The sequence below is a fragment of the Chlamydotis macqueenii genome, chromosome 13 (genome assembly GCF_036417535.1).
Source record: "Chlamydotis macqueenii isolate bChlMac1 chromosome 13, bChlMac1.mat, whole genome shotgun sequence".
Lineage (NCBI taxonomy): Eukaryota > Metazoa > Chordata > Aves > Otidiformes > Otididae > Chlamydotis > Chlamydotis macqueenii.
In genome coordinates this window covers 16,470,983-16,483,450 of record NC_141568.1, presented here as the reverse complement: position 1 = coordinate 16,483,450, position 12,468 = coordinate 16,470,983, and the positions used below count along the sequence as shown (strand labels likewise).

The following is a 12,468-nucleotide window of genomic DNA, read 5'->3' as shown; positions in this document are numbered from 1 at the left end:
CAGGAGTTTGCCTGGGTCACATGCTGTCCCGGCAGCCACTGACCGGCTGGAAAGAGTCTGGGGAAAAATATTGAGCTGGAGTTTAGAGGAGCCTTTTTTTTTTTTTTCACTGCAAGTTTTTTTTTAGCTCTGATGCTGAGTGGTTTGCTTCAGCCAGACCTGGTGTGGCCAGTGGCATGGTTGGGCTGGTCTTGGTCTGGGGCCAGACTAGTTGGGCTGGTGTTGGACTGGTTGGAGTGGTGTTGGGCCAGTGTCAGACTGGTAGGGACAGTGTCAGTACGGTTGTGCCAGTGTTGGTCCAGCTATGCTGGTGTCAGTCTGGTTGTGCCGGTGTGGGTCTGATTGTGCCGGTGTCCCGCCTGTGCCGGTGGCTGGCAGGAGGTGGAGCAGCAGGACCGTGCCATGGGCAGGGCACAGCAAGGCTGTGCTGGGGAAGGGACCCTGGGTGCTTTAAGCAGATCAGTTGTGCTATTAAGACATTTTGTGAAGTGTTTTCTGTCTTGGAGGGGGTTGGATTACACTGGGACCTTCTGCTGCTCAAACAGCTGGTCCTCCTCCGCCAAAGCTCCCTGGGAGCAGCCTGCATCCTGCTCGGCGGGCTGTCTGCACCCTGCCTGTGCCCAAACAGCTAGGGCTTTCCTTTTTTCCTCTTCAGGGAAAAAAAAAACCAACCCTGAAAGCTGAAATACGCTGAGGCTCTGTCTCACAGCGCGGGACGGGAGGTAGGCTGGGTGGGCACTGCCGGAGCTTTCTGCTGCTGGCTTGAAGGCATCTTCAGTGTGCGACTCCCTATGTTAATTGTCCCAAACCCCTTTTACTTTAGCACTGGGTTGGCCGTGCTGTTGTGGACTAAGGCACTAAATAACAGGCAGAAGCTCTCAGAGTAGGGATCTCCAATAAGTCTGTCCCTGGCTGATGGATGCTGGAGGGGCTATACGCTGGGCAACCCGTGGATGCTGGAGGCCTCTGTGCTTCCCATGGGGTGGGACAGTGGGTGCTCACTCCTCCTGTGGCCCTTACGGTCAGGAACATGGAGGGGACTATCTTGCTCATGGGATGTTGGACGGATGCTGCACCATCCAGGGTGCACACCGGTGCTCAGAGCTGGGCCTCACCCTGCTCGCTGTCTCCCTTGGCAGGTGTACGAGAGCGGCAGCAACGTGGACCAGTTTGTGACCCGCTTCCTGCTGAAGGAGACGGCGAACCAGACCCAGTCACTGCTGAGCTCTGTGGAGAGTGCCGTGGACGCCATCGACGAGCAAACCAAGCCCACCAGGTTTGCAGCACCTCCTGCCCTCCTCCCTGCTTCCCGGTTGAGTTTGGCACAGGTGGGTGGGGGGAGAGGAGGAGGATGCTCCTGTGGGGCAAGGGAAAATGCAGCAGACGGTGCACGAGAGCAAAGAGGAGCCAGGTGAGCAGCCACCTTTCTCTTTGCCTCCCTTCCTGGCTTCCTGAGAGCTCCTGGGGCTTTCCTCCAGTGCTCTGTCCTGCCCTGTCTCTTGCTTTCCCACAGTCCTCTTGACACCTTGACTCACAAGCAGTGCAGAAGAAGGGACACAAACAAGGCAGCAGCACCCTGGGGCCAGGCTGGGCAGCACTGGGTGCATGGGGCTGCTTCTCCAAGCAAAAGCCACCGGTCCCATCCAGGGCAAAACACGGGCACCATCCCAGCAGCCTGGCACGTGCCACCGAGCTTGGAGGAGACAGAGGAGATGGTTTCAAGATTTCTCAAGAGCTGTCAGGTGTACCTGACAGCATAGCCCCCCTGGGTGTCACAGTGTCACTCGCCTCCCCGGTGTACTGCCATCACCAGCGGTAACCAGGACAGGTTGCCGGGGAAACCATTCATCAGATGCTCATGAAGCGAATCCCTCTCCTGCCCTACCTGCAAACCAGGAGGCCACGGGGTGCTGGGGGGGGATGCCTTGGCTTCCCCGAGCCGCAGATGGGCAGAGGAGGCCAAGGCACGTGGGACCACAGAGAGTGAAAATCCCAGCTCCCCGCTGGGACACCGCAGGGGCCAGCATGCCCAAATGGTTCACTGCAGCCAGGCCTTGGCATTTTGGGTTTTAACATCTGCAGCAGTTGCGTCCTGGACGGGCAGCAGCACAGGAGCTGTGGCTACCTGGGACACAGGGAGACCCTGGGCAACTCTGGTGACATCTCACCAGCTTTCCTAGGAGGAGTGCTCTGAGTCTCATCACCCCACATCTCTTTCTTCTCCTCATTTTGGAAGGAAACCGCTGACCTGTGGCAAACCTTGTACAAAACACGAGGAAAAAGTAAGAGCTCCTGGGAAACAATGAGGAGGAAACAAGCCCAACATCAGAAGGAGGAATTGGAGCTCATTAAAGACTTTGCTGGCTTTTATTCACCAACATGTGGGCCCAGTACATAATGAGGAGTATTGTAGTTGTTTTCTCGTGGTGATAATAGCCAAAAAAAAAAAAAAAACCCACAAAAAAATGATCTCATGCATCCACATGAGGACAAAGAAGTGGCCTACAAAGCACCCAAATAAAGGGCTGTAAAATGAAGTGCAAGAGCAGAGTGTCCAAGCCCGAGACACCTCATTAAACTGTGATTAAAAAGAAATCTCTGTCTGTTCTCGCCTAATTTCCTGCCTATTGACGAGGGATTATTTAGTGAAGGCAGTGGGATTATTGCACAGCTTGGAGTGGCGGGGATGTTCCTGCCGCCTTTATCGCTGTTCCTGCTTCCTTATCTTGGGGATGTTCTTCAGGACCCAATCCGCTCATCGCGTTCCCGTGCACATGGTCAAGTGCACACTGGCTGATCCTGAGGGACAACAGCAGCCCTGACGTTGCTCCCTTGACACCAGAGGAACCAGCCAAAATTCCCTGGATAGCCAGGGATGGTACAGGGCACCTGGCTGCTGCGCTTTGGAGGGAGCTCGGTGCCTGGGAAGGAGCAGGAGGCCAGGGATGATGCTGGCCAGTGTTGTGCTCATCTGCTCCCCAGCACTCGGTGTGTTGTCTCCAGCCAAGAGCCGCATGGCCAGCAAGAGATGCCAAGAGAAGCCGGGGCTCCCAGGCACCTCCATCAGCAGGCAGCCAGCACAGAGCCGCTCTCGCTGGAAGGAGATACTGGAAACCCTCAGCCTCTCCCTCTGAGGCTCAGCCTTCCCATCAGTGGAGGAGGAAGGAAAGAGAGGGTCACTCTTCCCAAAACCCGTTCCCATCTTGCCATGCACAGCTGGCAGCTGCAAACCGTCGTGGGGATGGCAGGTCTTAGTGTCTGCTCTGGCTTGCAAATGAACTAGGGCCTTGTGGGACCACCGAGGAGCTGGGGCTGGGTGATCATTGGTGTCTCAGGGGTACGTGTGCCGCAGGAGTGTATGCACACACACACGTATGTGCTCCTTTTCGCCAAGAGAAAAAAGGTGCCTAAAAGGATGCTCCAGAGCTGAGTCCCTGGGGCCAGCTCTGCCCTCCCTGACAGGCTGCGTGCTCTCTGGTTGCAGGCACCACCCCAGCAAGGCTGGCCACGGTCTGGTGGACACCTGGTACGACAGCCCTGTGCCCAGCTACTCTCCCACCAACCGGATGGTCCCCAGGGAGCACGGAAAGAGCTTCCCAGCTGGTAAGCGATGGCCGCTTCCCTGCTGCACGGGGGCTCGGGGAAGTGAGCTGTGGTCCCAGAGGCAGCAGGGAGGAGATGCCCAACTTCCCTGGAGGGCAGCGGGGTTCTCGGGAAAAGCCCACGGGTCCCCCTCGCTCCATCACTGCCTCCTGGCTCCACACAGGTTCCCCCGACACCAAGGCGGAGGGGCTGGAGGGGCAGATCAATAGGCTGGCTGAGCTGATTGGCAGGCTGGAAGACAAGGTAAGGGCCAGCGTCTCCCCGCGTGGGGCTGGTCCCCGCAGCCCCACCGCCTCCCTACCCTGGTTTGGATGGGGGTGACCAGAGGTGGCCATGCCCATCCCTGTGCTGCAGTGTGCACGGGTCGCGGGTGGGAGCTGGGTTGCTGGTAGTGGTGGTGTTGGAGGATATTGTATCTGATGAGCTGACTGTAGCTGTTGAATGGGGAACAGTTAACTGTGAGTCTATTTAAACAAGAAAAAACATAAGGCAGAAGGCAACATCTCTTGCAGAGATAATCTTACTCCATCTAGGGACTGAAGGACACAACATGCAGGAGATCTTTCTGAAGCACTCCTGGTTTGCACTTCCAGGGCAGAAGGGGACAGAGGAAAGGTGTGCCATACGTGGGGCAGAGAGGTCCCGTGAAGGTTGAGGAGAGAAAAAATGTCCGTCATGGTGTGCCCGAGGCTGGGAGGGGCACTGAGGAGGGATGGGTACCCCTGCTCCTGCCACCCTGGGGATAATGAAAAGGTGACGGCTGCTTTGGGGCTGATGTGAGGACACAGTGTCGAGGATGTCAGCTGTGCTGGGAGCACGGGGAGCTTTTGCAGAGGGTCCTGACAGAAAGGCACAAGGGTGCCAACAGCTCTCAGAGCCGTGCCCTGCAGAGGAGGGGTCACAGCCCGTCATGCCAGGGGCTGGGGAGACCAATTCACCAGCCTGGGAGGGACACGCAACCTCAGCCCACCCCACTCTCACTGCTTTTCCCCGTTTTCCTAGACACTCTGGTTTGACCTGCACCAGCGGCTGTCGGACAGCGAGAGCACGGCTTGCACGGTGAGAGCGTGCTGGCGTGGCCCCGCAGCGTGGCATCAGGCTCGGGGCAGGGGTATCACTGTGTTTTTTTCGGGTCTCACATGCCTCTGTGTTTCGGGGGACCCGGCAGTACCTCCTCCTGGTGCGGGACGAGATGACGGTGTCGCACAAGCACCTGGGCGAGTTCTGCAGCTCCCTGAAGCAGTACCTGAAGAGCGTGGCCGGGGAGCAGGACTGCTTCCAGTGGGTACCGCCTGCAGCCGTGCATAGAGGGGCCAGGGGGCTCGGGGGGCTTGGGGTGGGGGAGCAGGGGGTGTCCAGCTGCCCTCCCAGCAACGGCACCCCCAGCAAGTGAAAGGCTGAGGCAAAACAGCTAGGATTTGGGAGTGTAGTGATGCTCGGCCACCAAAACCCTTTTGCATTGGGGCGGGGGGGGGGGGGGGGGGGTGGGGGGGGGTGGGGGTGGGGAGGGTGTCCCCTTGAGGCATCTTAGTGGCCGCAGAGGCCGAGGAGGGAGGGATGCAGCATGGTTCACGGCTCACTCATCTCCCTGCTTCCGCCAGCGTCACCGCGGTGAAGCTGCCCGACGGGGTCACCTTCATTGTCTATGAGTTCTGGGAGACCGAGGAAGACTGGAAGAGGTAGGGGAGGAAGCGCATAAAGCTAATTTTGGGGTGGGGTGCTCGGGCTTGGGGGGACGGGACGGGGCGGGGACCGAAGACGATCCCCGGTGGCGGCAGCGGGGGGGAGAGGGTGGGGGGGGGGGTTCGCGGAGTGTCTCTATGCATCTCCCACCCGGGGCTGCGTTCGGACATGGGGAATGGGAGGTCTCGCTGGCCTGAACCACGGCGGGGAGCTTTGCCCGAGGAGAGCGTGAGCGGCATCGCTGGCACCCGGGCCCTGCCAGAGCCAGTGGGGGGGGGGGTGGGGGGGGGGGTGGGGGGAGATTGTCACCCACTCTTTCCCGCCCGGGCGCAGGCACCTGCAGAGTGCCACCTGCAAGGGCTTCCAGCACGTCAAGGTGGACACACTGAGCCAGCCCGAGGCCATCTCCAGCGTGGCCGTGCCAGGTAGGAGGGCGGCCGCCCCGCGGGGTGCGGGACAGGGATCCCCCCGGGCGGCCAGCACCGCTCGCACTGGAGTGGATGCAGGGGACACGGGGTGGGGGTGGGAGGGCAGCACGGACCGGGCTGGGTGGGACGGGTTGAGGGGGGTTGACGGGCGGGGATGACCCTTGGGTGCTGTTCCCCTGCAGCTGCTTGGTGCACCCTGAGCCGAGAGTGACCACTGGTGCCGGGGGGCCCCCCCAGCACCCGTCCCCGCTGCAGGGTGGCCGTGACCTCCCTGCGTGGCCGGGGGGGGGGGGGGCGGGGAGGGGGTGGGAGGTGTCGGTGTGATCTGTCTGCAGTGAAGGAAACCCCCCCCCCGCCCCGTGTGTGTCCCCAGCACCCCACAGGGCCCCCCGCCAGCTACCCCATCCAGGTACCGCAGCCAGGCGATGGGGAAGGGGCAAGGCAGGGGCAGGGACCGGGAATGAGAAGCAGGGGTGGGCGTGGGGGACTGGAGCCCCCCTGGGGGAGGGTGGGTATGTTGGGGGTCTCTGCGTCCCCAGGGCCACCTGGGGTGGGGGCTGGGGGAGGGGGCTGAGGCGCACTGTGCGTGCCTGCAGGGATGGGGACGCGTGTCCCGGGGGGGCGGTCAGGGTGGTGGCAAAGGGGAGCATCCCCGCTCCCAGGGTGCCCCTTACTGTGGGGTGCGGGTGGTCCCGAGGGGGTTTCTTTTGCGTGCGGGCAGTGGCAGCGAGTGCCACGCAGGCGTGGGGCTGGCTGAGCCCCCCCCTGCTTCCGGGGGTCCGTTTGTCTGTCTGTGTCCGTCTGTCTGTGTGTGCGCAGTGCTCGCTGCCTGTCCTGTCCCCCACCCCGCCGTGCCCGAGGGTCCCTCGGGGTGCGTGGCACAGGACCCTCGCCGATACCCTGTCCCGTGTTTATTAGCCGTTGTAAAACCAGGACGGTGACGCCAAATAAAACCCTGATAGGATCCCGCGGTGTAGCCGTGTCTGGGGGCGACTGTACAGGGCGATGGGGCTGGGGACATGGTGGAGCGCACAATGAGGGGGGGTGGGGGGGGTCTGTGGCCCCTTAGCGCAGCAGCCCCATCACGGCCAGAGCAGCGCTCTGCCCGCAGACGAAGGCACCGCCGAGCACGGAGAGGACACCCCAGGCGATGAGAGCAGCCCTGCGGGGGACAAGAGCAGGGGGGCAGTGGGACAGAGCTGACTCCCCCCCATAACATGCCACCCGCTGGCCCCGGGACCCCACGGGTATGGGGTCCTCTGCGGGGTCCCAGTCTCCTCTGCCACGCTTCTCTGCATCGCTCCCGGCGGATGACCGAAGACCCCAGCAGCCCCTCCGGCTCGTCCCCCGTGCCCACTGCAACGACACACAAAACCTGGTCAAAAGCCTGGCAACCGCCACCACGAGACCACCCCCTCCCCCCCCCAGTTCTGCCTGCACCCAGCGGCCCTGTCGAGGCCACCCCCCCCAGCCCCGCCGCCCCCAAATACAGCCCCCCAGCGCCTCCCCACCGCCCCATGCCCCCCTCACTATCCCCTCCCCGCCCCAGCTTCACGTCCTCGTCCGTGTCCCGTCCCGTCCCCGTCGTCCCCCCCGTCCCTCGTCCCGTCCCCGTGCCCTCCACCCTGCTTCGGCCAGACACCGAGCCCCGGGGACACGACACTCACCCCCCAAACCCCGTTGCTGCTCCATCGCAGGGCTGTCGGCACCGTGCACCTTCCCGAACTGCCCCGGGCGGGCTGGGGCTGTCCCCTCGCCGTCCCCATCGCCCTGGCTCCTGTTGGCCCCTCGCGTCGTGCTGGCACTGGGGGGCTCACGCCCTGGCAGCTCTCCCAGAGGGACCTCTCCAAGTCCTTGTCGCCCACCTGGGTGCCTGTGCTCACCTCCTGCCTTGGCTCCCCCAGCACTTTGGTACCCCCGGGGGCACACTTGCCCCTGCCCAGACAGCCATGGCCCCCGCGCCCAAGAGCGCCCTCTTGGCCAAGGTCATGGGGTGTTCCCTCCAGTTGCCCCGGGGGACAGGACTCCCCGCATCACCCGCATCACCAGCATCCTCACTGCTGCTCCCCTACAGGCACCACAGACATGCTTTGGCACATTCTTACCCAAAAACTCGCCAGCACTCCCCCGACCAGGAGTGGTGATGGGGATGCCCTGCCTTGGAGCACTGTGCCCCTCTGACTCCCCACCCTGACCCCAACCCCAGCGCCCACCTCCCCCCCCCCCCCCCCCCGCCCCGTGCCTCCAAACCCAGCTCTCCTTTCCCCTACAGCTGCTCTGTCTTGCAAGGGGTCTGGTATCCAGGCACATTCCTGGTACCGAGCACGTCCCCAAATCAGAGCACATCACTTCATTCCCACCCTTCAGCCCCCCCCCCCACCCGCAGCCCCCACGTCCCTCAGTGAAAGTCTACAGCTGCCCCATATCCCCCTCCTCGTGGGGCTCCCACCTTGGCCAGGAGGGGAATCCCTTAGGGACCATGCCCGGGCCACGGGGCATGGGGTGCCGCACCCTGCCCCCACCCCTTCCCACACGGCCGCTGCCGAGCGCACGGACACTCACTTTTTGCGTGGCCCGAGGATGTGGGTCCCGGTCATGCACACCAGGCACAGCCCTGCCACCAACGCAGAGGCTCAGCCCCCTGCCACCACGGCATCCCTCACCCAAATCCTGCTGCAGTGTCCCCCAAGCCCTCAAAACGGAACCAGGATGGGCCACCCACCATCACAGCCCGCCTACCCACTCTTCCAACCCCCCTGCAATGTTCTTGGCCCCTATGACCCCCCTCCCTGCCTTCCACGGCTCACTCTTGCCTGGGAAGATGAAGATGAAGAAGGCGCTGATGCCCCCGATGAGCTCGATGACCTTGCCGATGTCTGGGACGAACAGGGCGATGGCGAGCGTGGTGGCCATCCAGGCGACTGTCAGTGCCACCCGACTCCGTCGCTCGTGCGCGTCGGGCACCGCCATGGCCCCGCGCTTGGGGGTCACCCACACATCTCTCACCACAGACCTGGGGGGAGGGGGTGGCGCGGTGATGGGGTGCTGACAGCACCCAGTGGAGCTGCACTGGCCGAGGTGGGGCACTCGGCTCGCCTCTGCCCCCTCACCTGCCCAGCAGCACCACGATGGGGTAAATGGTGACTATGGAGACACCAAAGAGCAGGCGGGCGACGATGACGACAGGGTCGTTCCCTGGGTAGGACATCAGGACGTCGGACGCCACGGCCTTGCCGAAGGTCAGGTAGCCATAGAGACCTGCCAACGGGGAGGCAAGGGTGGGTGGCCATGACAGCGACAAGGACTGAGGACCCCCGAGGAGGATGGATGAGCTCTGGGGACAGAGGAACCCCCCCCCACCCCCCCAGGACAAGAAGCGGGTGAAGGGCTCAGGTGCTGTGGTTACCGGTGAGGGAGTAGATGAGCAGACAGATGAGCATGGAGAGCACGGAGACGCCGACCCAGTGGGAGAAGCTCTGGTTGCGCATGCTGCTGTAGATGGCCACACAGGCCTCGTGGCACTGCAAGGCATGGGGGGCACGGCGCTGGGGACAACCCCCCCCCACCCCACCACCTTCCCTCCTACCCGTGGGTGCCCCAGCCTGCCCCACAGCTGCCTCTGGTGGCAGCTACATCACCAGAGGGATGGTGCAACCCCGTCCTGGAGGGACGGTGTCCCCCTCATCCGGGCAGCTGCCAGTACTGCCCCTGCAGCAGGGGACAGCGGGGCAAGGGTGACTTACCTGGAAGCCGAAGCAGATGGTGGGGATGACACTGAAGATGGAGGTCCAGGAGAAGGCCCTGTGGCATGGGGGTGGGAGGAGGAAGAGAGCAAAGAGTGTGAGGTACCCTAAGGCAGAGGGGACCTTGGTGACATAAGTTGTGAAGCCTGGATGCCACTGTGGGAACCTCCTGCCTGGTGATTTTGGGAGAAGAGGGGATTGCGGGGGGTGGGGAGACAGGGGGACGGGACTGAAAGGACAGCTGGGGGCTGTCACCCACCCACCGCCCTGGCCAGAGCTGCCTCCAGCTCACTCTCGCCATCCAGGCTCACCACAGCCACCTGCACTGCCTCCAGCCCTGCCCCATGCCACTGCTGATGCTGCAGAGGATGGGGCAGGGAGGATGTGGGGCTGATCCTCCCCGCTTGATACCTGGAGGGCTGTGGGGGCTCAGGCGAGCCCAGGCTCTCTGCTTGCAGGTGGTATTTCAGGACGATGACCAGTGTGAGGTAGCAGGCGGCCAGCGTGCCCAGAATGCTGCCGGGGCATGGGAGAGCATCGGCATGCGGACCCCGGCAGCCAGGAGGGACGGGGTCCCATGGCCCCACAGGGGCCTGGGAGGTGGTGGCCCGGGGTACAGGCTGGACCACCACGGGGGGGGGGGGGGGTGGGTGGGTGGTACCTGGAGTACTTCTGGAAGCCAATCTCCCTGGGGACAGAGAGTGGGAAGATGACGAGGACACAGAGAGCCGAGAGGGTGAAGCGCTGGTCCGTGTACCAGGGGGGCAGCAAGGGGACCCCGCTCAGGGTCCCGTTGGGGTACAGCGAGTCGCACACTGTGGGGGGCAGTGGGAGGGGGATCAGCTCTGCCCCAAAAGGTGTGAGAGCATCACACCACGACAGGGCCAGGGAGCCCCACATCGTCGGGGGTCCCAAGAAAACTCCAGGGCTGCCCCCAGCCCACATGGGCCCACCTTCCCTTTGCTTCCCAGTAAGCCCCGAACGGGGGGGGTGGGACCGGTAACAACTCACGTTTCTCCAGCTGGTCACCCACCACCCTGAGGAGGGCCACAGAGATCATGAAGAGGTTGAGGAGGAAGCAGACCTCGCAGAGCTTCCCCACCCTTGCCCCGCACACCGCCCGGACGACCCCCTGGTAGGTGGGCTGGGCGCTGAGGGCCGCCGCGTAGCCCAGCACCGCCAGTCCGCTCACCAGGAACACCAGTGAGCCCTGTGGGGACAGGAACCGGCAAGAAGCACCACACCAACACTCCGTCACACCCCCCCCCCCGGACCCGAGGGCACCCATGGGCCAGGACGAGGTTGCTGGCTGGGTGAACACGGGTCAGCGAAAGGATGGAGAAACAGCCCTGCACGATATTTTGGGTTCAGATTTGGGTTTGGTGTTGTTTTTTTTTTTTTTTGGCGGTAGGGGACTAGCCATCAATTTTATTTTAGGTTGAGCTTCAGAGGTGAAGAACAGCCCTGAGGCGGCCACGGCTTTGGCACCCTTGCCCTGTCTGTCCTCCCTTTCAGCCTGGGTCGGGGTGCGAAGCGAAGGCCCCCCAAACCGCGGGGCAGGTGACCGCACCCTCCCCACCTTGGTCCCTGTCCGGCAGCTGCCTCGGCTGCCCGCAGCCCCTCGTCCCGCCCACCCCGGATCGGGCCCCCCCCCGGCTCCCCTTACCAGCTCGACCAGGAGGGCGGGGACGGCCCCCCCGGCCCTGCCGAAGGCCCAGGGGAAGCTGAGCAGCCCGGCGCCCAGCGCGGATTTCAGGAGGATGAAGACGGCGCCGGCCGAGGAGAGCCCGGCGCTGCCCGACGCCCGCAGCAGGGGCCGGGCCTCGCCCGCCGCCCGCTCCATCCCGGCGCCTCCCTGGCCGGGCTCTGGGGCCGGGGGAGCCCACCCACCCCCAACCACCCACACCCACCCCCAACCACCCACACCCACCCCCAACCCGCTCCCCTCCGCCGGGCCCCGCGGGGGCGGGTGAGAGCGGGGGCTCCGCGCATCCCCCTCCGCCCCCGTGGGGAGGGGGGGTATGGGGGGACGGGGCAGGAGCCGGCCCTGGGAACACTCAGCCCCCCCGCCCCAAGGAAAGCCCCATCCTGATCCCACCCCAGTTCAGGGGAGGGGACATCGCCTCGAAGCCCCTGTGGACGCGGGGTGAGGGGGCACGGTTCACGCAACCCTCCCCCCTCGGGACCAGCGGTCCGACTGCCTGTGGGCATCCCAGCTCTGAAACTGCTGGTGCAGAACACAGCAAAACCAGCAGCCCCCAGCACGGGGCTTGGGTTGGGCAGGCTGGGGGGCTCCCCGTTCCGGCTGTGTTCGCCCCATCCATGCAATTCCCACCATGGGGCATTCTGGAGCATCCCGGGGCAAGGAGGGCAAGGGAAGGTGGCTGCAGCCAGGGTGCTTCAGAGCGTTTGGCTGGTGGGCACCTCACCAACTCCTCGGGTGCAGGATGAGGCCAGCACCCCTGGGTGTCTCAGCAGCAGCTAAAAGCCCACCCGGGTGCTCCTGCACTCAGGAGACAGCGAGGAGCCACTCCACCCCATCCCCTGCCCCGTGCAGGGAAAGGGGGTGCTGGAACAACCAGGATGAGGTGACTGATGCTGCAGGGGACCCGCAAGGAGGAGGCTGCACCCCACAGGGCCCCCCCTACACGGGGAAACACACAGGGCAGCTCTGTGCCGCTCCCGACCCACACCGCTGCCCCAGGGCTCAGCGCACAGGCCCCCCCCAACACTGGCTGACAGCCCCTAATGCATTTTTGATTTCCCAAATATGTGCCCTTCTGATCTCAGTAAGACGGATAAAGAGACTTTAATCAGCTGCTAGGAGGAATTATGGATGGCTAATTGTGCCTGCCACCTCCATTACATCTCCACCGCCTGTGGGGTTTATAACCATTTACAAGGGCCCTTCTAGGACTTCATTAGCTGCACACCAAAGGCTTCGGAAATAATTGGCCTCTATGATTTAGAAATTGGCCACTGGGCTGTAAAATACCAGCCACTGGGAAAAG

General features: G+C 63.5%; 2 protein-coding genes across 2 annotated transcripts in view; one reads left to right on the top strand and one right to left on the bottom strand.

Moving 5' to 3' along the window:
- The window catches only part of NECAB2 (N-terminal EF-hand calcium binding protein 2), a 74,675-nt gene extending 68,518 nt beyond the window's left edge, over positions 1-6,157 (top strand). The window contains exons 6-13 of the mRNA XM_086758028.1: positions 1,140-1,276; positions 3,485-3,603; positions 3,767-3,846; positions 4,606-4,662; positions 4,772-4,884; positions 5,205-5,282; positions 5,620-5,711; positions 5,897-6,157. Of these exons, the coding sequence (XP_086614154.1) occupies positions 1,140-1,276; positions 3,485-3,603; positions 3,767-3,846; positions 4,606-4,662; positions 4,772-4,884; positions 5,205-5,282; positions 5,620-5,711; positions 5,897-5,925 (705 nt within the window). The 3' untranslated portion in view covers positions 5,926-6,157. The remainder of the gene's footprint in view (positions 1-1,139; positions 1,277-3,484; positions 3,604-3,766; positions 3,847-4,605; positions 4,663-4,771; positions 4,885-5,204; positions 5,283-5,619; positions 5,712-5,896) is intronic.
- Positions 6,158-6,761: 604 nt separating this feature from the next.
- Positions 6,762-11,300, bottom strand: SLC38A8 (solute carrier family 38 member 8). Its single transcript, XM_086758263.1, has 10 exons — positions 11,124-11,300; positions 10,469-10,667; positions 10,119-10,272; positions 9,869-9,973; positions 9,458-9,515; positions 9,121-9,235; positions 8,825-8,972; positions 8,528-8,727; positions 8,277-8,328; positions 6,762-6,876 (listed from the first exon to the last, which is right to left on the bottom strand). Exons 1-10 carry the CDS (start codon positions 11,298-11,300, stop codon positions 6,780-6,782), a joined length of 1,305 nt encoding a protein of 434 aa, XP_086614389.1. The 3' UTR covers positions 6,762-6,779.
- Positions 11,301-12,468: the final 1,168 nt, after the last annotated feature.

Coding starts and splice junctions, on each gene's coding strand:
- SLC38A8 (XM_086758263.1), bottom strand. CDS start 11,300: ATGGAGCGGGCGGCGGGCGAGGCCCGGCCCCTGCTGCGGGCGTCGGGC. Junction 9,516..9,868: donor GAGCCCCCACAGCCCTCCAG/GTATCAAGCGGG, acceptor CCCATGCCACAG/GGCCTTCTCCTGGACCTCCA. Junction 9,236..9,457: donor CCATCTGCTTCGGCTTCCAG/GTAAGTCACCCT, acceptor CATGCCTTGCAG/TGCCACGAGGCCTGTGTGGC.